The sequence below is a fragment of the Bufo gargarizans genome, chromosome 1, assembly GCF_014858855.1.
Source record: "Bufo gargarizans isolate SCDJY-AF-19 chromosome 1, ASM1485885v1, whole genome shotgun sequence".
Taxonomy (NCBI): domain Eukaryota; kingdom Metazoa; phylum Chordata; class Amphibia; order Anura; family Bufonidae; genus Bufo; species Bufo gargarizans.
The window spans coordinates 489,243,794-489,265,974 of record NC_058080.1 but is presented as its reverse complement, the minus strand read 5'-3'; the positions used below and the strand labels follow the sequence as shown (position 1 = coordinate 489,265,974).

Here is a 22,181-nt window from a genome sequence, read left to right as displayed (position 1 = left end):
TTTTCTTCTCACTAATAGAGCTTTCATTGGGTGGTATTTCATTGCTGCTGGCATTTTTACTTTTTTTGTTATTAATCAAAATGTAACGATTTTTTTGCAAAAAAATGACATTTTTCACTTTCAGCTGTAAAATTTTGCAAAAAAAACGACATCCATATATAAATTTTTCGCCAAATTTATTGTTCTACATGTCTTTGATAAAAAAAAAATGTTTGGGCAAAAAAAAAAAATGGTTTGGGTAAAAGTTATAGCATTTACAAACTATGGTACAAAAATGTGAATTTCCGCTTTTTGAAACAGCTCTGACTTTCTGAGCACCTGTCATGATTCCTGAGGTTCTACAATGCCCAAACAGTAGAAAACCCCCACAAATGACCCCATTTCGGAAAGTAGACACCCTAAGGTATTCGCTGATGGGCATAGTGAGTTCATAGAACTTTTAATTTTTTGTCACAAGTTAGCGGAAAATGATGATGATTTTATTTTTTTTATTTTTTCTTACAAAGTCTCATATTCCACTAACTTACGACAAAAAATAAAAAATTCTAGGAACTCGCAGTGCCCCTCACGGAATACCTTGGGGTGTCTTCTTTCCAAAATGGGGTCACTTGTGGCGTAGTTATACTGCCCTGGCAATTTAGGGGCCCATATGTGTGAGAAGTACTTTGCAATCAAAATCTGTAAAAAATGACCGGTGAAATCCGAAAGGTGCACTTTGGAATATGTGCCCCTTTGCCCACCTTGGCAGCAAAAAAGTGTGACACATCTGGTATCGCCGTACTCAGGAGAAGTTGGGGAATGTGTTTTGGGGTGTCATTTTACATATACCCATGCTGGGTGAGAAAAATATCTTGGTCAAATGCCAACTTTGTATAAAAAAATGGGAAAAGTTGTCTTTTGCCAAGATATTTCTCTCATCCAGCATGGGTATATGTAAAATGACACCCCAAAACACATTCCCCAACTTCTCCTGAGTACGGCGATACCAGATGTGTCGCACTTTTTTGCTGCCAAGGTGGGCAAAGGGGCACATATTCCAAAGTGCACCTTTCAGATTTTGCAGGCCATTTTTTACACATTTTGATTGCAAGGTACTTCTCACACATTTGGGCCCCTAAATTGCCAGGGCAGTATAACTACGCCACAAGTGACCCCATTTTGGAAAGAAGACACCCCAAGGTATTCCGTGAGGGGCACTGCGAGTTCCTAGAATATTTTATTTTTTGTCACAAGTTAGCGGAAAATGATGATTTTTTTTTTTTCTCTTTTTTCCTTACAAAGTCTCATATTCCACTAACTTGCGACAAAAAATAAAAAATTCTAGGAACTCGCCATGCCCCTCACGGAATACCTTGGGGTGTCTTCTTTCCAAAATGGGGTCACTTGTGGCGTAGTTATACTGCCCTGGCAATTTAGGGGCCCATATGTGTGAGAAGTACTTTGCAATCAAAATCTGTAAAAAATGACCGGTGAAATCCGAAAGGTGCACTTTGGAATATGTGCCCCTTTGCCCACCTTGGCATCAAAAAAGTGTCACACATCTGGTATCGCCGTACTCAGGAGAAGTTGGGGAATGTGTTTTGGGGTGTCATTTTACATATACCCATGCTGGGTGAGAGAAATATCTTGGCAAAAGACAACTTTTCCCATTTTTTTATACAAAGTTGGCATTTGACCAAGATATTTTTCTCACCCAGCATGGGTATATGTAAAATGACACCCCGAAACACATTCCCCAACTTCTCCTGAGTACGGCGATACCAGATGTGTGACACTTTTTTGCAGCCTAGATGCGCAAAGGGGCCCAAATTCCTTTTAGGAGGGCATTTTTAGACATTTGGATCCCAGACTTCTTCTCACGCTTTAGGGCCCCTAAAAAGCCAGGGCAGTATAAATACCCCACATGTGACCCCACTTTGGAAAGAAGACACCCCAAGGTATCCAATGAGGGGCCTGGCAAGTTCATAGAATTTTTTTTTTTTTTGCATAAGTTAGCGGAAATTGATTATTTTTATTTTTTTCTCACAAAGTCTCACTTTCCGCTAACTTAGGACAAAAATTTAAATCTTTCATGGACTCAATATGCCCCTCAGCAAATACCTTGGGGTGTCTTCTTTCCAAAATGGGGTCAGTTGTGGGGTGTTTGTACTGCCCTGGCATTTGAGGGTCTCCGCAATCATTACATGTATGGCCAGCATTAGGAGTTTCTGCTATTCTCCTTATATTGAGCATACAGGTAATGAGATTTTTTTTTCCGTTCAGCCTCTGGGCTGAAAGAAAAAAATGAACGGCACAGATTTTCTCATTCGCATCGATCAATGTGGATGAAAAAATCTCTGCCAAAAAAAAAAAAATGGAGGGGAAAGGCGTCTGCCAGGACATAGGAGCTCCGCCCTACATCCATACCCACTTAGCTCGTATGCCCTGGCAAACCAGATTTCTCCATTCACATCAATCGATGTGGATGAATAAATCATTGCTGGGATTTTTTTATTTATATATATATATATATATATATATATATATATATATATATATATATATATATATACATACAAAGTGCTTGCCAAAGCATAGGAACGCTGCCTCCTCCTCAGCTCGTATGCCTCGGCAAACGTATCTGTCACTGCAGAGGAGAAAATCCCGTCTTGCAGCGCCGCATACACCGACTTGCGTGTAATCTGACAGCAGCGCAATGCTTCTGTCAGAATGCACATCGGTGCTGCAGCTGGTCGATCGGTTGGTCCACCTGGAAGGTAAAAAAAGAAAAAAAAAAGAAAAATTAAAAAACCAGGCCACAACGCAATAATTTTATTAACTTTGGAACAGAACATGTAACTTTAACTTTTGGAACTAAACATTAACCTGTTTGCTTACCTGTTTTTTTTTTTTTTTGTTTTTTTACCTTTATAGAACAAACCTCTCCTTCCCCATGGGACAATGTGCAAAGCGCAAATCGCCCAAAGATGTGGCGAAGTGCGTTATGCACTTTGTCCCATGTGAAAGGAGACGTTTGCAGCAGCAGTGAGTGAATGGGCCCTAATAGCCCTGTGTGCCTATCCTGGTGAGATGATCCCTATGCTAATAGTGTACCTGTGAGTGGTACTTCCGGAAACACTCTCCAAAGCATAGGGCAGGGTGGTCCGGACAGTCAGGACAGAAATAGCGGGTGTCACGCCTTATTCCACTCCTGCTACAGACACGACATCTTTTTCGGGGTGACGGTTGGGTTGAGGTACCAGGAACGACATTGGGGAAATGTCGCTCGTGTAGACGGCTAACTACACTGGTGGTTGGGGCCACGGAACCTCCTGGATACAGGAGGTTCTCGATGATCTCTTCCTGAAATTTGAGGAAGGATCCAGTTCTCCCAGCCTTACTGTAGAGAACAAAACTATTGTACAGAGCCAATTGAATTAAATATACAGACACCTTCTTATACCAGCGTCTGGTGCGTCGGGAAACTAAATACGGAGACAACATCTGGTCATTGAAGTCGACCCCTCCCATGTGGAGGTTATAGTCGTGGACTGAGAGGGGCTTTTCAATGACACGGGTTGCTCGCTCAATTTGTATTGTCGTGTCTGCGTGAATGGAGGAGAGCATGTAAACGTCACGCTTGTCTCTCCATTTCACCGCGAGCAGTTCTTCGTTACACAGTGCGGCCCTCTGCCCCCTTGCAAGACGGGTGGTAACGAGCCGTTGGGGGAAGCCCGCGCGACTAGTTCGCGCGGTACCACAGGCGCCAATCCGTTCTAGAAACAAATGCCTAAAGAGGGCCACACTTGTGTAAAAATTGTCCACATAAAGATGGTACCCCTTGCCGAATAAGGGTGACACCAAGTCCCAAACTGTCTTCCCACTGCTCCCCAGGTAGTCAGGGCAACCGACCGGCTCCAGGGTCTGATCTTTTCCCTCATAGACCCGAAATTTGTGGGTATAGCCTGTGGCCCTTTCACAGAGCTTATACAATTTGACCCCATACCGGGCGCGCTTGCTTGGGATGTATTGTTTGAAGCCAAGGCGCCCGGTAAAATGTATCAGGGACTCGTCTATGCAGATGTTTTGCTCTGGGGTATAAATATCTGCAAATTTCTGGTTGAAATGGTCTATGAGGGGCCGAATTTTGTGGAGCCGGTCAAAAGCAGGGTGCCCCCTGGGACGGGAGGCGGTGTTGTCACTAAAGTGCAGGAACCGCAGGATGGCCTCAAAACGTGCCCTGGACATGGCAGCAGAGAACATGGGCATGTGATGAATCGGGTTCGTGGACCAATATGACCGCAATTCATGCTTTTTTGTCAGGCCCATGTTGAGGAGGAGGCCCAGAAAAGTTTTAAGTTCGGAAACTTGGACTGGTTTCCACCGGAAAGGCTGGGCATAAAAGCTTCCCGGGTTAGCGGTGATAAATTGTGTGGCATACCTTTTTGTTTCGGCCACAACTATGTCTAAAAGCTCCGCAGTCAAGAACAGCTCAAAAAATCCCAGGGCCGAACCGATCTGAGCCGTCTCAACCCGAACTCCAGACTGGGCAGTGAAAGGGAAAACTACAGGTGCGGCTGAAGTTGGGGACTGCCAATCAGGGTTTGCCAGCACCTCTGGGATTCTAGGGGCTCTACGGGCACGTCTTTGCGGTGGCTGCGACGGGGTCACTACTGCACGTGCCACCGTACCAGCTTCAACTGCCCTTCTGGTGCTCGCTACTTCACCAGGTTGTACGGCAGTGCTGGTACTAGGTCCAGGGAGGGCTGGGCTGCTGGTGTATGCCTCACCACGTAATCCGACAGCACCAGCCCCACTCTGCTGCTCTTGAAGCGGATCCTGCGCAACCTGCGGTCTAGCGACACGGGGCCGGGTACGCCTGGTGGTATCAGGGACCTCAGCCTCCTCGTCCGAACTTTGGGTCAGAGAGCCACTGCTTTCTACAGGTTCGTATTCTGACCCGCTGGATTCATCAGATGAGGGTTCCCACTCCTCATCCGACTGGGTCAGAAGCCTGTAGGCCTCTTCAGAGGAATACCCCCTGTTAGACATGTGGGCAACTAAATTTAGGGGTATTCCCTGAGACTACCCAAGAAAAAAAAAAGCAAGCCTGCCTTACAAAGGGGAGGCTAGCGAAGTACCGGAGGCCGCTGCGGTTGATAAAAAATATCAAAACTGATTTTTTTATCGCCGCAGTGCGTGTAAAGTGAATGTGCAGTGATCAAAAAAAAAATTTTTTTTTGTCACTGCGGTGGGGCGGGTGTGGGCGAACGCACGTGTGGGCGACCGATCAGGCCTGATCGGGCAAACACTGCGTTTTGGGTGGAGGGCGAACTAAAGTGACACTAATACAATTATAGATCTGACCGTGATCAGTTTTGATCACTTCCAGATACTATAAAAGTACAAATGCTGATTAGCGATACGCTAATCAGCGAATAACAGACTGCGGTGCGGTGGGCTGGGCGCTAACTGATCGCTAACTACCTAACCAAGGGACCTAAACTATACCTAAAACCTAACGGTCAATAACAGTGAAAAAAAAAAGTGACAGTTTGCACTGATCACTTTTTTCTTTTCACTTGTGATTGACAGGGGTGATCAAAGGGGTGATCAAAGGGTTAATTGGGGTTCAGGGGGGTGATCAGGGGCTATAGTGTAGTGTTTGGTGTACTCACTGTGAAGCCTGCTCCTCTGCTGGATCCAACCGACGAAAAGAACCAGCAGAGGAGCAGGCAGCCATATAACAGATCATATTTACAAATATGATCTGCTATCTGGCACTTTGATTGGATTTTTTAAAAATCAGCAACCTGCCAGCCACGATCATTGGCTGGCAGGTTGCTGACGAAATACTTCTGTGCGAAATGCCGGCGCGAACTGCGCATGCGCGCGCGCATAGTCGCGTCATCTCGCGTCTCGCGAGATGACGCGTGTATGCGTTACTGTGCGCAGCGCTGCCACCTCCGGAACGCACATGTGCGTTAGGCGGTCCGGAGGTGGTTAAAGGGGTTCTGCCGATCAGCTCCAGGAGCGCTGCGGCCTTTTCACTGTTTACAGCAGGCCCAGTGACATCACGGCTAGTATCAACTGGCCTGGGCTGATCAGATGCTGATGATCTATCCAGAGGACAAACTGCAGAACCCCTTTAACTACGAAGAGAACAATGAAACCAGACTTTAGTATGTTTTACCAGTCAGATGCAAATGGAACTAACAAAATCCTAACCAATCTATTTTTACGAAAAATGACCCTTTGACAGAATGCCCCTTTTTTGCATGTGGACACATTAGCTCATTTCCCTTAAAGCATACCTGAACTTTATTTAATATTTTTTAAAATTCAGTTGTATAGGTGATAATAGTGAAATTTGTGATGTATTTGATTAAAGTATAAAATAGTAAAAATCGCGCTGCTCCAAACCAGCAGTGGAAAAGCACACCATTAAGACACACTGAGGGTTCTTCGGCTATGGTCCGCCCTGATAAGGTACAGTAACTTCGACTTCCACATGAATCGGTGCTCTTATTACCTATAATAGTAAGAGAGACGGCCTGACATAGTGAAGTCCCCCAAGTCCTTTATCTTATAAGGTTATTCATTATACTCACAAAATCCATAAAATCTCATCTCATATAAAACAAATATCAGTCCTCTCGCGAATTGCCCAATTTTATTAAAGTGCCTGTTTCTACACTTAAAGGGGTTCTGTCACCAGCGACCCACTTATACAACTATTTGTATAGACAAATAGCAGTAGTTCACTTGATTTAGGCTACTTTCACACTAGCGTTTTTCTTTTCCGGCGCTGAGTTCCGTCCTAGGGGCTCAAATCCGGAAAAGAACTGATCAGTTTTATCCCCATGCATTCTGAATGGAGAGTCAGTCCTTCAGGATGCATCAGGATGTCTTCAGTTCAGTCTTTTTGACTGATCAGGCTTTTCAGAAAAACGTAGCATGCAGTATTTTTACCTCCGGCCAAAAAGCCTGAACACTTTGACTGAACGCCTGATCAGGCTTTTTTCCCATTGACTTGCATTAACGCCGGATCCGGCCCTGTGTGTTCAGTCAAAACGGATCCGGCTTTTGCATGTTAAACCCGAAAAATGTGAAAAAAAAGTTAAAGTCCATAAATGGCGGATCCGTTTTTTCCAATGCATTTTTCCATTGTGATCGAAAGCCTGATCAGGATTCAAATGTAATCCGTTTTCACACGTTTTTCCGGATCCGGCGGGCAGTTCCAGTGTCGGAATTGAACGCCGGATTAAAACAACGCTAGTGTGAAAGTAGCCTAAAGCTGGGTTTTGAGGCTCCGTTCCCGAGTTGATACTTTTCCTAATATGTAAATAAGGTGTTTGGTGCAACAAGGGCATCACTGTTGCTCTTGTTGCAAACAAGCTCTGCTCCTTTGTGTGTCAAGCCCCTTCCTTGGTGCTTTCACACTGACTGGCCGTGTCAATTAAAACGGTGGCCACAGAAAGGAGTGGATTTTGGGTGCAACAAGAGCAATGTTGATGCCTTCATTGCATCCAACGTCTCTGATGTACAGATTTGTATGCATGGATTTGATCACTCAGTTTAGTGATCAATGCGGGGATGGGGGTTAATAAGTATAGCGACTGGCAAATTTAGGCTAATCCTCGGGTGTCTGATACCTGACACCCCTGCTGATCAGCTGTTTCAGAGTAGCTGTGGTGCCGGAAGTCAGCATTAGAACTACAAAACTCTACTCACTGTGCAGTAGACAGAGATGATTACTGCAGCTCTTCTACCATTGAAGTGAATGGGAGCAGTGCTGCAGTTACAAGCTCTGTCAGCTGTAGTTCTGGCATCAACAATACTACTCCTAAACAGCTGATCTGTGGGGCGTTCAGATATTAATGGGCTATCCGAGTATATCCGAAGTAAAAGCCATGCATAGTAAAGAAGTAACCAACCTCATTGATGAGCAGCAGTCCAAGGCTCTTTGTATTGGTGGTAATAAACACAAGTCAGAACTGAAGTGTCTACTACCGTATGTTACTGCACTCCCAACACATTTAGTTTTAATATAGAACCTATTCATTTTTTTTTTTACAGATTTTACAGCCATGTGATGTGTTTTTCCAAAGTGTTCAGTCTAATGGTGGTCCGCAGAATATTGAACTCTCAATAAAATCACTCATGTTAAAGGTAAGCAGTTTTCTATTGTATATTTCAGATGTATGCATTTAGTAATGTATTTACAGTTGTTGTTTTTTTCCCGCTTCATAAGATGCAACTGATGATATGACACACCCCAGGTTTTAGAGGAGGAAAATAAGAAAAAAATATTTTTCATCAGACCTCCTATCAGATCAGACACCCACACAAAAGCAGGACATCGGATCAGACCCCTATATCAGGACATCACATCAGACCCCCCTATCGGGAGATCACATCAGACCCCGATATCAGACCTTATGTCAGCCCTCCATGTCAGACCCCCATCAGACCTCAGATCCACCCTCACTGTCAGACCCCCATCAGACCTCATGTCAGCCCTCAATGTCAGAGCCCCTTCAGACCTTATATCAGTCCTCAATGTCAGACCTTACATCAGCTCTTTATGTCGGACCCCCATCAGACCTCAGATCAGCCCTCAATGTCAGACCCCCAATCAGAGTTTCTCGCTAGAACACCATCAGACCTCAGATCAGATTAACATATAAAACGCCTCTTACCTCACCTGCGCCGCTTCCGGCAGTCTCTGCAGAAGTAATTCTCCCCGGTCTTCTCCGGCCTGCTCTGCATTGTCACCTAACTGTTTGCAGTGTTAGGTCATAGAGTGCAGCTCCGAACCTAAGGAAGGAAGACCAGGGAGGGTGAGTTCCAGAGGTGCTCGCAGTGCTTCAAGCTCCGTTCCTGGCACCTAATGCATACTAGTGAGTGCTTCCATAATGTTGAGTGATGTTGCTGGCTGCCTGTTTTCCATGCAGTGACCATTGCAGAAGAAATGTACAGTAAGATTACATGGTGACCATTTTGACCATCCGTATACTAATCTAAAGCCTTGATGGTTTGATTCCAACAAAACGGGAGCTGCTGCTAACTTACTGAGGCACATTTATCATTGTATCCTTAAAGGGGTTCTCTGAGCTATTAATGAAAGTTGTCCTTTCTTCTAACCTGTGGAAGGAAGATTATTTGGTTAAAGGGGTTGTCCAGCTGTTAATATTGATGATCTATCGTCAGGATTAGTCATCAGTATCTGATCGGTGGGGTGGAACACCTGGGACCCACACCGATCAGCTGTGAAACAAGGAGGCGGCGCTCCATACGAGCGCCGCTTCCTCATTATTACACTTTGTCTCGTCTCCAGTGGAGCGGTGGCGTAGTGTAATTACAAGCATTTGCTCCGTTCACTTGAATAGAGCGAGTACTTGTATTACACTGCACCTGTTCAGCTTAATTTACTATTATGCAACTGAACAGGAAAAGATGAGCACATGTCCGAGCAGCTCCTAGGTAGAAGAGCCCACAGCCTGTGGGATTGCAGTGGAGACGGCGGCATCAATGGAGTGAGGGACAGGTAAGTATTAACCAATCCTACTTCAGCATGACAGAGGAGTAGGAAAACTAGAGTAGCTTTTCTATATAAAAGAGTTAGGTTTACAGATGAGATAACATGTGACATTTAATAAATGTGACCTAAAGCACACCTACATAGACTCAAGGAAGACTAACTTTAAATATTCCCCTTATGATAAATCCCCTCCCCCGTCCCCCGAGAGGTTTTCTTTGGCACAGTCCACAACTTTCTAGACATACAGGCTGATGTAACAGCCGGAGGCTGTATCTCTTGAAGCTGCACGCGCGCAAATAGCAGCGTGCAGCGTTCTCCATCAGTGTGCAGAGTTCGGATTGTCTAAGACTATAAGAATCTAAATTTATGCCACTGCTATTCTGCTCCTGAAGAAATGTCACCACATACAGAGTGACATAGAAACGCGTCGAGCAGACGCTTATACTTGCAGAGACGGTTCTCTATTAGATAGTGATCGGACAATAGGGATGTAAATCAGCTGGGTTGTAAGTAGAGCTCGTACATAACGGCTCTCACCCACAGTTCACCTATCCTTTCCTCTATCTACCCATACTCACTACGTGGATACACTGTTGCAGCTGACTATTGAAGCTGCCACTTACGTTGCTGGTACCCTTGATACATCATTGGGAATCCAAACACCGCTAGTGAATGTATGGGAGTGCATCTGTGAATCATCAGAAGAGGCATCCAGAACGGACCATACTGATATTCCAGCTCTGCACGTCTTACAAGCCTGGTTTGAGTGGCTGTACCCATACAATTGTGGAGTGAGCCACCCATCCAGGCTTAGCCTGACGAATCCTACATGTGGCAAGCTCGCCACGATTTTAATATATGATTAATAAAATTTCCTTTAAGCGTATATTCAGGCAGTAAAACATACAGGCTGATGTCCATGAATATCAGAAGTGCCAGAAAAAAATTCCACAGAATAATTTGGTGCACCCGTCACAAGTTAGGCATATCATGTCCTACATGTTGCAGAATAAAATAAAAAATGGTGCAATTCATTCATAAATACCATGCACAAATGCACTTTTCTCTGTTTTTTTTAACAGGTCTCTCCAGTCATTATAAATACAGTGATCACCATCACATCTGCACTGTCCACTTCCAGAAAAGAGTCAATAAGTGAAGCCACTAGTCCAGTTCCAGCAGATCTTTGGAAAAAGAAGGATTTAAAGGATTTAAAGTTCTGGTTTCTTGAAGAAGAAAATGAGAAGGAAAACAAAAATAGTGGCATTGACCAGATTGTCTTAACAGGAGAAAAATTAGATTTGAGCATTGACTCAATTATCATAACTCTAGAAGCAGGTGTTGGCCACAGAACACTGCCCATTCTTCTAGCAAAGTCCTCATTCAAGGGAAATGTTAAAAACTGGACCACCCTTATAAACCTGTACTGCCAACTTGAGCTAGAGGTACATATTCTCAGATCTATAGTCAACAACATAATTCATTTTAATCTGGCAGAACTAAACTATCTCTCCCCCCCATACATGACCAATTAAACAGGTTATATAGAATTAAAATATTATTATTATTTTTTTAGAACAGCCATGTTTTTTTCTAATTTTGTAAAACCCATATAATGTTACTGTTGGGGCATGCTATGTTATGTTATGCTATGTGTATACAACATCTCCCTGTTCTATATAACTGCGTGATGAACAGTAGTTTGAACCCACATTTGTTTTCTGCAGGTGCATTACTACAATGAAATATTTGGTGTATGGGAACCTTTGCTAGAACCTCTAGAAGTGGAGAGAAGTGATAACTTTCGACCTTGGAGTCTTGAAGTTAAGGTACCAGTTTTATAAATTACTAAATCAGAACTGAAGCCAAAACCTAAATTTGTATCCCATTGTTTTAATTGGGAAATGCATCATAAATTATAAAAAAAAAATTAAATCTGATAGAAATTAATATTTTCAAAAATTCTAGTTTTTGTTATACCCTGCTCTTCCCCTGGAAAAATGCATCATTGGCAGTTCATAGCATACCAGTTATAGATGAAAACTTACATGCTGCAGTACTTACTATAAGCTTTAAAGGCATTGACTCCTTATGATTGCACCTGTCCATATGCCCTATAAGACCTGTAGGAAGGCGCAAGGGTCCGTCGTTGACGGAAGGTATGTGTCACAGAGGTTTCTGGCCTCTGTGGAGTAAGAGACAGTTTTCATGTGTCAGCAGCAGTTGGTGTTTGACACCTTGCTATTTAGTATAGCTGATCCGGGGCGGCTCTTACTGGGAGTAGTCAAAGTGCTGGGTGGGTGACTACTCCCCACGTTCCATGCCGGGTCTTGACTGGCCTATAAAAAAAAACAGCCGGCAGTGTCAGCTGGGTGTGATTACCTCTCTTTCTAACAGAGGAGTTCTGGCAATCTATGGATTGGGATCTGAGCCATGTGCTAGGCTGGAGGCCTGAGTTTGGGAGGTCTGCTTTGTCCTGAGCAATGCCGATTGGGTGTGAACTAACACCTAGGATAACAGGTGACTGTGTTGCTGTATGAACTGTGTAGGTGTGAACGAACACCAAAACCGCAAATGGACTGTCGTACTGTTTTGTTGCCATAAGTCTGAATAAAACACAGAAGTTTTTTTGAGTTACAAACTGGTCTTTGCCTCTATACTGCATCCGCTTGTCCTGTCTACCAGAGCGAATTCTCACAGACCCTATTGACCCCCTCTATGTGACAGAACTTGGAGCTGCTTAGTAAGACATTTGAATGGCCAATGTAATGCCCTGCATGGTCTGCTGCAGCAAAATGTATGCATAGACTCCACAATAACAGTTGATCGCCAGGGTTAAAGAAGCTGGACTTAAATTGGGGTTGCGTTCAAGATACAGCCCTTTTAGTGGGTATTCCTCCTTCTTTAAGCACAGACACCCATGCTGTACACTCCCGCAGCTCCAGTGTTAGTTGTTACATGCAGCATATGATTTTTCATGTATAACTGGAAGTACATCTTTTGGTAAATTCCTCACATTTCGAGCTTTTGATTAACAATAATGTTAATTCTAGATGAAAAAGAAATTAAGGAAACAAATATGTGAAATTGATGGTGAAGAGGAGAACTACAAGATACCAGACTATGTTACTGCAATAAACATTTTTTCTAAAGACCAGCTAAACATCACACTGTCCAAATGTGGGATTTTAACCCTGACTAACCTAGGACAGGTAAGAAGCTTCATAAACAATTTTCATCTGTTTACCATAGACTTAAGAAGTGGTTGCTAAATATTTGGCTGACAACTATTTCCCTGCACCCCCCAGTTCACAAGCCTGTTTACACACTTACAGGGAGGACTTGCTTGCCAGATAGTATTGCAGTTAGCGTTTGTTAACCCCTTTCTCCCCTGCTTAAAAAAGTCCCTTGCATATAGCCGCTGAGATACATATCGTAATGCCTTCATAATCTCCTTCTTCACTGTCTAGAGAGAGATATAACCATATATTTCTATGAATTTGGAAGTTGGGATGATTGACTGAAAAGTGTCTTAGCCGCTCTATCTGCTTCTCTTTGAGATCATTACGGCAGCACTGAGGGGAGGGTAGCTGCTGAGCATGTTAGTCCACCACTGAAGGCAGAAGAAGGTGGGACCAGCAGTATAAACAGCAGGGGACACTACCAGAGTTGAAAATGTAATGCCCCATTCATTGCATAGTAATGCTTTTCATGGGATAACCTCTTTTAAATCTGTCACTAAGGCAAAGATCATTCTAATAGTTTTTTTAAAATTTTATTGTTCTTATCGAATTGCAGTTCTGTAAATTTGTTGTTGACGTTCTGTTGACCATTTTGTGCCACAGGCATTTGCTGAAGCAGCCAGCAAAACATCAGATATCTTCAAAAAGGATCAAGCTCCATTTGTGATCACAAATTTGCTGGGCCTCCATATTTCTGTCTTTTTTCCAAGTGACTCATTTACTGCTTTAAATGTTGATCCAAGCTTAAAGAGCATAGAACTGGATGATGGGGAGAATCTTAGCATGGATTATGTCCGTACCAAAGCCCAGACTGATCAGTTTTCTGCTATGACCAGTCTTAGCAGCAAACACTTCTACATGCAGCTCAGTAAGTTACCAATGCATGCCTTGAAAAAAAAAATGTCTTCTCTTTTTCTAATTTTTACAAACCTAGATAAAATATTTCAGTTAAAAGCAGAGTTGTTAGAAGGGTTATCTATACCCTACAAATACAGGTGGTCCAAATCATAAAACATTTGCTGCTTCTTCCATCTAGTCACTGGAGGTTCCCACCTTGTCCTGTGTCATTGCACAGCAGTGATGTCACCAGATGCCATGTAATCTTGGCAATCAGCACGGTAGACAACATAGTTGCAGGTAGTTACTGGCATCTCTTTGCAATTGCAAAAGAAAATTGCAGCTTGAAGTAGTAGTGCATTACTCTAATGGTGGATTATGATGTACAAACAAGACAAAGTCACCGGAGACTCCCATAAAAAGCACTGTCATTTTTCAGCCAAGAAAAGGCTGTTTGAGGCAGAAACATCACTTCATTGCCATTTTTTATGAAGATTTGAATAGAACGTTTTGTATGGCATTCTCTAGTGCCTTGAATCATTTGTCCATTTTTACACATTTTTAGTGTCAGAATGAATGTATAGTCCTTTTTGGAGGATCCAATATTAAAATGAGCATTTTATGATCCTAGCAAGAGAGTGAGAGAGCTCATGAGTCTAGTGTATTTACAATCTAAACAGAATCGCCACCAACCTAGTCTAACTCAAATGCATCTTTCAAGGGATGTTCACACTGCGGGTTCTACATCGTAATTTTAGCGTGGACAGCTGTGTCGATATTTGCCGAATTCATTTAAATGGAAAGCAGTGCTGAGGATCGTAGAGTGGCAGCTTAAGGCCATGGGTGCAGCGAGAAGGGACATGTCTACTCTTGGTGCGGCGTCAGCTTATCCTTAGCAGTGCCTCCCATTGAAATGAATGGGAAGCTGAAAGGACACGGCTGCTCAGTGCAAGCTTCAGCTTGTCATCTGGGTTAGCCGAGACTGAGCTTAACTCGGTCATTTACTGAATGCCCATTATCATATCAGACGGGAAACTTCCAAAAAAATACAGTTGTACTGACATGGATTTTCAAAGTAAGTGCACCAGCCTCATCAGGTCTGTGAAGTCTATTCAACAATATATGCAGTTTTTAATTGCTAAATCTGGTGACAGATCATATTTAACTGTGATGGAGGTTAAGTTTGTAGAGATAATAAGAGATTGTTGGTTGACAGAACATCTAGCAACTGTACAATAATAAAAAAAAGTGTTATTAAATCCTCTAAACCAAACTGATTATTATCCTCCATACCAGCTCCTTGGAATCACTCTTCTAGTGACAAAATTCCTTTAACCAAAGTGGGTCGAAGCCTTTACTGTGTAAGACATTCCGATTCGGGAGTTGAGCGATACATTGTCTGTCAAATAGATTCTGTGGACGGAACAAAATGTATAACAATACGGTCACCATTACAGGTAAGCACAGATCATGTTGGCTGTTATCACTTTCTATCACTTTCTATTCGCAAAATGGACAAGAACAATGCGTTTTATCATTCGCTGAACGGCCTGCATGTGATCTGCAAAAAATGTGCATTGTACGCAGAGGTTCTGTGCATGCCCAGCCAGTACTTTGTTCTGTACAGATAAGGGGTAAGACCCCTGAAACAGCTGCCTCCAGTTGGGTATCTCTAGTTAGGCGGTAATATCTTAATTTGCATAGCCACTTAGCAATACATGTTAGCAAAATGTTTTATTATAAATCATTATGGCTTACCATGACCTTCATTGGCACTATTATGTAGTCTATTTTATCATTTCATTTTTACTTTGCAGATTAGAAATCACTTTATGGTAGCATTTGAAGTTTATCATGAGGACACATGTTTGGGCACTGCAGAACCAGAAAGTGACTTTAACATCCCGTTGTCAACTTACAGGTATAGTTTGTTTCTATCTGTGCAAACTAGGTATTCTAAATAGGCCTGTAGGAGGAAGACTTGTGTCAGAGTAAAGTGATCAAAGTTGAAATGCTTTTCTTTGTAGGTAAAGCTGACATGGCTGTCATGCCACATCAGGACTGTGAATCCCACTATCGTCTTAGTACTTTGAGAATTATTATATTCATATGTGTTTGCCAGTAGCTTTAAGGGTCCATGATATTCATTACCCCTAGATTTTTCAAAGCAAAACATGCTTTATAATTAATTGGCACTTTTGAATTTGAAAGCAGCCATTTGATTGTTTGCTATGGGCAACATTGCTACTTCTTGAGCTTATGTTGCTGGAGAGTTATTATTTGTATAGTGCATCAGCACTGATAAGTCTCCCCGAGAACATTGACAAATGTGTTGTCCTTTTGTAGATGTGTCCTACTTTTAGTATAAAGTTCTTAATTTAGGCTACTGTCACACTAGCGTTTTTGCTGGATCCGGCAGGATTCAGCAAAAACGCTTCCGTTACTGATAATACAACCATCTGCATCCGTTATCAACGTATCCGGTTGTATTATCTGTAACATAGCCAAGGCGGATCATGAACTCCATTGAAAGTCAATGGGGGACGGATCAGTTTTCTATTGTGTCAGATTATGTCAGAGAAAATTGATCCGTCCCCATTGACTTGCATTGTGGGTCATGATCCGTTTTGCTCCGCGTCCCAGGACGGAAAGAAAACCACAGCATGCTGCGGTTTGCTCTTCGGTATGAGAACGGAATGGAATGCATTTTGGATTATTCCGTTGTGTTCAGTTACGTTTTGTCCCTATCGACAATGAATGGGGCCATATTGGAAGCATTTTTTTTCGGTACTATTTTAATTCGAATTATTCAGAGGTAAACTAAGAACACTAAAAAGGTTGTCTCAGAACTACAGCATATTGCTTATCCCCAGGGTAGGTGAAAAGTATCTGACAGGTAGGGATCTGACCACTGGGGTTCCTTGTCCTCATTTGAATGGGGTGGCTGCTGCTGTATTCACAATCTGTAGGACTGTTGAAGATAACTGAACATTACACAACTATCTTCAGCAGTCCTATAGACATTGAGCGGAGCAGAAGTGCACATGTTTGGCTGCTGCTTTATTCAAATGGACAACACAAAACCTCAATCTCATTAACGGTGGGTTCCCACTGGCACCCCACTGATCAGATTCTTATCACTTATTCTGTAGAAAAGCAATGTTATAATTCTGGGACAGCCCCTTTAAGATGCTGGATGTAAAATGGAAACTGCATTAACTTTAAATGTATACAATTGGTATACATCTGTTTACCTTTTCAGAAGTAATGAGTTTATTTTGTTTGAAGTGATTATCCTATGATTATTGCAAAAACAAAAAATCAGACATATAGTTCCAGCCTTGCATCTCACATTAATTTACAGATCTCCCCAATCATTGCTGTAATTGCTCTGCTAGATTTATTTCAAGCTGGCAGCTTAGGGGTGTGTATCCTTTTTTGCTGCCTATCTCTCACTGTCACAGCTTAGGAAGCATGTCCTGTAATTGTCACAGCTATTAACAGAAGATATGGCTAGTGGTAGTTGAAGGAAACAACTGAACATATATGTCCACCTCAGCTGTGGACAGAGAAATATGGAAAAAACAAACAGCTTTTGACGATATACATATACATTTTATTGGATAGGTCAGTGTTTAAACTACATTTTTTATTAAATGGGATTACAAAAGTATTCAGATCCAGGTGCTGGTTTGAAAAATTTTAAATAGTTTTCATCGGACAACCCCTTTAATGTTATGTAGCACCTACATGTTCCAGAGTACTGGTCCCATTAGTTTACAGAACCCAAACCTCTAATCTTCTGCAAAACCCAAATACATACTGGGGCAAATTCCATTGAAATGTAATTGACAGTTAACCCTCCTCTATGTTTACACAGGAATCCTGTGTAAAAATGGTAAAAACCTGCATACTCCATTCTTGTGTTGTCCCTTGTAGGATTTTGGCTCTGGACTCCACTGCTGCAAGGCCCATGTTACAGTTTATAAGTTACATGTAAAACCGTACATTTATTAGAATAGTCCATGCAGGGAGGTGAGAGGCAGTCTGAGAAGCAGTGCTTTAGCAGTTACAGTTAGCACTATGTATTTCTACTTCAACCTGCTGCTGATTGGATCCAGCGGTTACACCATGTGACCTCTACAGCCAATCATAGTAAAAGTGGGTCATTAGCAACACTGCTTTCCTTTCCATCCTTAGCCGTTACAGTTAGCACTATGTTTGTCTGCCTCAGCCTGCCGATGATTGTCTAAGGTGGTTACACCATGTGACTGCTTCAGCCAATCAGAGTCCTTAAGGGAACCTGTCATCAACTTTATGCTGACCTCACGGTGTATAAATTAGTGACAGAAATGCAGATTTCAGCGATGCGTCACACATCAGCTAAAAGTAAGTGGTTGCCAAGAACCAGCATCATAATCATTACAGCACAGGCCTTGAAAAGAGTCAAATCTACCTGAGAAGAGTCATGGTTATTCATGATCTCCTGCTCTCCCGCCCATCTGCTGATGGTTGGCAGTTCTCTCCTAGAGAGAAAACTAGGTAGAAGACAGTCATCAGCAGGTGGGCAGGGAAGGCAGGAATTTATGAATAACCATTACTCTTCTTAGGTGGCCGGGACTCTTTTCCAGGCCCAGGCTGCAATGATTGTGATGTTGGTTCTCGGCCACCACTTACTTTTAACTTATAAATGACAGACCGCTGAAATCAACTCGCATGTCTCTACTTTATACTGCTGTTAGTATGGGCAGCACAAAGGTGATGACGGGTTCCCTTTAGCACTTGCCTTTTATATATTAGCATGATTTAAGGCTAACAACAAAAATAACAATCTAAAATATGTAGTAAATAAAAGTAGGGTGATAATGTGTATCTTGCGAGACTATTTATTTATTTTTATTTTTTAGATCTACACTGTGCTTCAAACCAGCCCTTGAAGAGTATGAGAAATGTGAGGGAATTGACTTTGAAGAGTTCTTAAAAAATCAAGGCTCACTGTTGGGGAGAAAATGTCAGTCCCGTAAAAATAACGCAGATTCTTTCATTGTGAACATTGTCCCTGTGATTGACACTCTAATATCCTCTGCTTGTACCGATGAGAGATGGGATCTGCCATATGTTGTTCATCTGTGGCCAAGTGTTGTTCTACATAATTTGCTTCCTTATCAAGTAGCATACTCTCGTGAGGTATGTGCAAGTATTTCAGCAAAAAGTGTTACCTTATACTATCTTTCTACATAATATTGAGCCCCTGCCAGCATGATCAACCCTATTAAACCAGGTATATTTCCTGGTAGGGTTGATCATGCTAATTAAAACAAAACCTTAGTTATCTTTTGTAGCAACGTTCTTAAGATATCAGCATTTTTATTATTATGTTAACATATAGTCATTGGTGGTCTAGCTATGTGGAACCAACTACTAATGCCGAAAGAGTCATTATTGTCAGTTTGTGCTGTGGATTGCATGCGGATCGTGGGACTTATTGGTGGCAACGGAGCATCAGGACAAGGGAGAGAGGGCTATATGGGCAGGAGAGAATACCTCCCTCATGATCCTCGGAGCAGCTGCACTCCACTTCTGGGTAGAATGACTTTTTCTGCTTTAGGGCTCATTCAGACGACCGTATGAATGGGTCCGCATTCATAGTTCCTTTGTGCTTCCCCGCAATGGCGGACAAGAATAGGCATTTCTATCATAGAGCAGAACATGCGGAACGCACACAACCGTTACCCGTGTTTTGCAGATCCGGAATTTGCGGACCGCAAAACACTACAGCCTCCTGAATGAGCCCTTACTGAGAGCTTGGGAGGATCATAAGGTGAGTATTTTCTACTGCTCATACAGCCCTCTCTCATTTGTCCTGATGTTCCGCTTTCACAAATGAGTGCCAGGACCGGCATGCAATCCACAGCACACAGTGGCACCAATGACTTATTTGGCATTAATAGAGGTTCCTCTTCGCTCGACCACCAGTGACTGTTACTTTTTTTATTTTTCGGGGATTACAAAGCTTTTACATAAGGATGATATTGGTAATGTCTGAATACAGGGCTGGATGACATGTCTAGCCCTGTCAATCAAAGGGGAAGTGGTGTGCACAGAGGAGCTAGGCATTGGAAAAGCGGTGCTCCGATTTTTCTGCTCGCCCCTTGGGCTGTCAGAATACAGGGCTGGATGGCATTTCTAGCCCTGTCAATCAAAGGGAAGGGGAGTGTGCACAGAAGAGATGGCTCTTTATTTAGTGGTAGGAGTTATATTCCTTGCATTAGTTGCATTTTGTTGATATAGATTGTTTAAGAGGAACTTGTCAGGAGCTTCATGCTACCTAGAACCAGGAATGGGGAAATTAGTAATGGGGCAACTATCCATTGGCTTCTCCCAACCGGACTCTGCTTGATTGACAAGTAAAAGGAGAGAGCCGTCAGTGACTGTAAGTCACTATAGTCATTGATAGGCTTTGCATTTCCTCTTTATCATATTCAGTAATGTGTGTAAAATGAGAGACCGTCAATCAACTCAGACAGAGAGACATCCCCACGGCTAATTTTCAGCTCATTTTTAAACAGTTGCTGAAATTCTACACTAGATCTGAGTTAGAATTTACTTGTTTGTAGCCAGGGAGCCTGTTGGTATATCATGCTGCCCATAGTGTTAAATGCATGAGCTCCTGACAGGTTCTTTTTAAGATAGTTTAATTTAGTAAATTCTATTAGAAAGCTTCGGCATTATACAAAGAGCTATGTTATGGCTGTTTGAAGTAAAGTAAATGTAATGGAATATATACTGTAGGACTTATTAAATACTGGATTGTTCTCTGAATTGGGGGATGTCATTGGTTGATATATTAATTTTAAAGGTTTTCCAGAACCCACAATATTTTAGGTAGCAGCAGGGATTGTTATAAAATAACAGAAGAAGACTTACCTTTCCCATCTTTGTTTCTGACACTGCAGTTATAAGTTTCCAACTTCCTGACGTGAACGTTAATACAAGTGAATGACTGCAGTGATAATTTGGTGTAACTGTGTCATCAACCTGTTGATAGGAGCAGTGTCCCGTGTGTGAACTAAGGTGGAGCGCTAACAGTTGACTGGCAGCGTCCAGTTTCACTGAAGACATCAATGTATTTGTGAAACATGTGAGGGGGACACATTGTTGAAAGTGTAGGTAGTATGGTGCTGTTGGTCACTGATGCTGTATCTAACTTTACACCGGGGACACTGCTCCTGTCATTTAAGGTGGCCATACACATTAGAGTAAATGTGATCAAAATGAACCAAAACGAATGTTCGTCGGTAGAAATTTAACAACAATAATTTTAGCTGACCTATAATTGACTATTGTCATTCAAAAATAATTTGCCTGCATTTAATATTTTCATCCTATAGTCAGACAAAAAAAAAAAATTCCCGAAAGATCTTTTGTAAATCGGCTGGTTTCATTGAACGTGTATGGGCAGTTTGAACGACAGCCAATATGGAGTAAAATGTGTTTCCTCATGTCTGTTCACCGGATGTGCGTTTGTTCGACCATCAGCCAATATCTATCTAATGTGTATGGCCATGTCTGTGAAATGAATGTTTACCATATGATTGTTTCTTCTGTCTAATGTGTATGTCCAGCTTTAGTTGATTGCACGGTTAAAACATATCTAGCTACACTTTAATGATACAAATCAGTCGCCTACTTTATTGTTATAAGGCAACCCATGCTGTAGCCATAAGCACTGTAGTGCTGTTACTAATAACGCTGCCTGTAATGCAGGTCCTTCGTAGTATCTCATACACCTATCAATCCTAAATTGCTACTCTGCTGCTGTGACGTTAACAGCAATATAAACAATAAAGTAAAGAATAAAAGTTAAGAGTTGTCTGAGTTAAAAACGCAAGTCAGCCCCTATAGATGGTCTAAAATGATAAAAGAAGCAATAGTCACTTTTTCACCTGCTTATTCCAGTGCTGCGCTCTGGTACTTCTCACTACTCACTACAGGTCGCTGTGCAGCCAGTCACTGCCCTTAGCAGAACATGGGACATCACTGCTGAGACCAGTGATTGGGTGCAGCGTTGACCTGTGAGCAACCAGGAAATCAAACAGCAGCAGGGAGGACTCAAAGAAACTGGGGAGAAAAGGGATGAGTATTAATTCTTTTCTTTCTCTTTTTTCATCTACAAGCGCTGCCCGAATTTGATTTATTTATTTTTTATTTGGACAACCACTTTAAAGGGGTTCTGCAGTTTTTTTTAAACTGATGATCTATTCTCTGGATAGATCATCAGCATCTGATCGAGAGGGCAGCGCCGCTGGCAGTAGTGCTGCTGCCTTCTCACTGTTTACCGTTGGCCCAGTGACGTCACGACTAGTATCACTGGGCTGGGTGGGGCTAATCTCCATTCAAGTGAACAGAGCTTAGCCCCGCCCAGGCCAGTGATACTAGTCGTGACGTCACTGCGCCTGCGGTAAACGGCGAGAAGGCCGCAGTGCTACTGCCAGCGGCGCTGCCTTCTCAAACAGCTGATTGGCGGGGGTCCTGGGTGCCGATCAGATGCCGATGATCTATCCAGAGGATAGATCATC

General features: G+C 42.5%; 1 protein-coding gene across 1 annotated transcript in view; it reads left to right on the top strand.

Annotated features, from left to right (window-relative positions):
* The window catches only part of VPS13A (vacuolar protein sorting 13 homolog A), a 226,128-nt gene that overhangs the window by 123,258 nt on the left and 80,689 nt on the right, over positions 1-22,181 (top strand). Inside the window, exons 40-47 of the mRNA XM_044273845.1 lie at positions 8,059-8,151; positions 10,606-10,968; positions 11,251-11,352; positions 12,577-12,735; positions 13,369-13,633; positions 14,899-15,059; positions 15,420-15,523; positions 18,510-18,789. Coding sequence (XP_044129780.1) covers positions 8,059-8,151; positions 10,606-10,968; positions 11,251-11,352; positions 12,577-12,735; positions 13,369-13,633; positions 14,899-15,059; positions 15,420-15,523; positions 18,510-18,789 — 1,527 coding nt within the window. The remainder of the gene's footprint in view (positions 1-8,058; positions 8,152-10,605; positions 10,969-11,250; positions 11,353-12,576; positions 12,736-13,368; positions 13,634-14,898; positions 15,060-15,419; positions 15,524-18,509; positions 18,790-22,181) is intronic.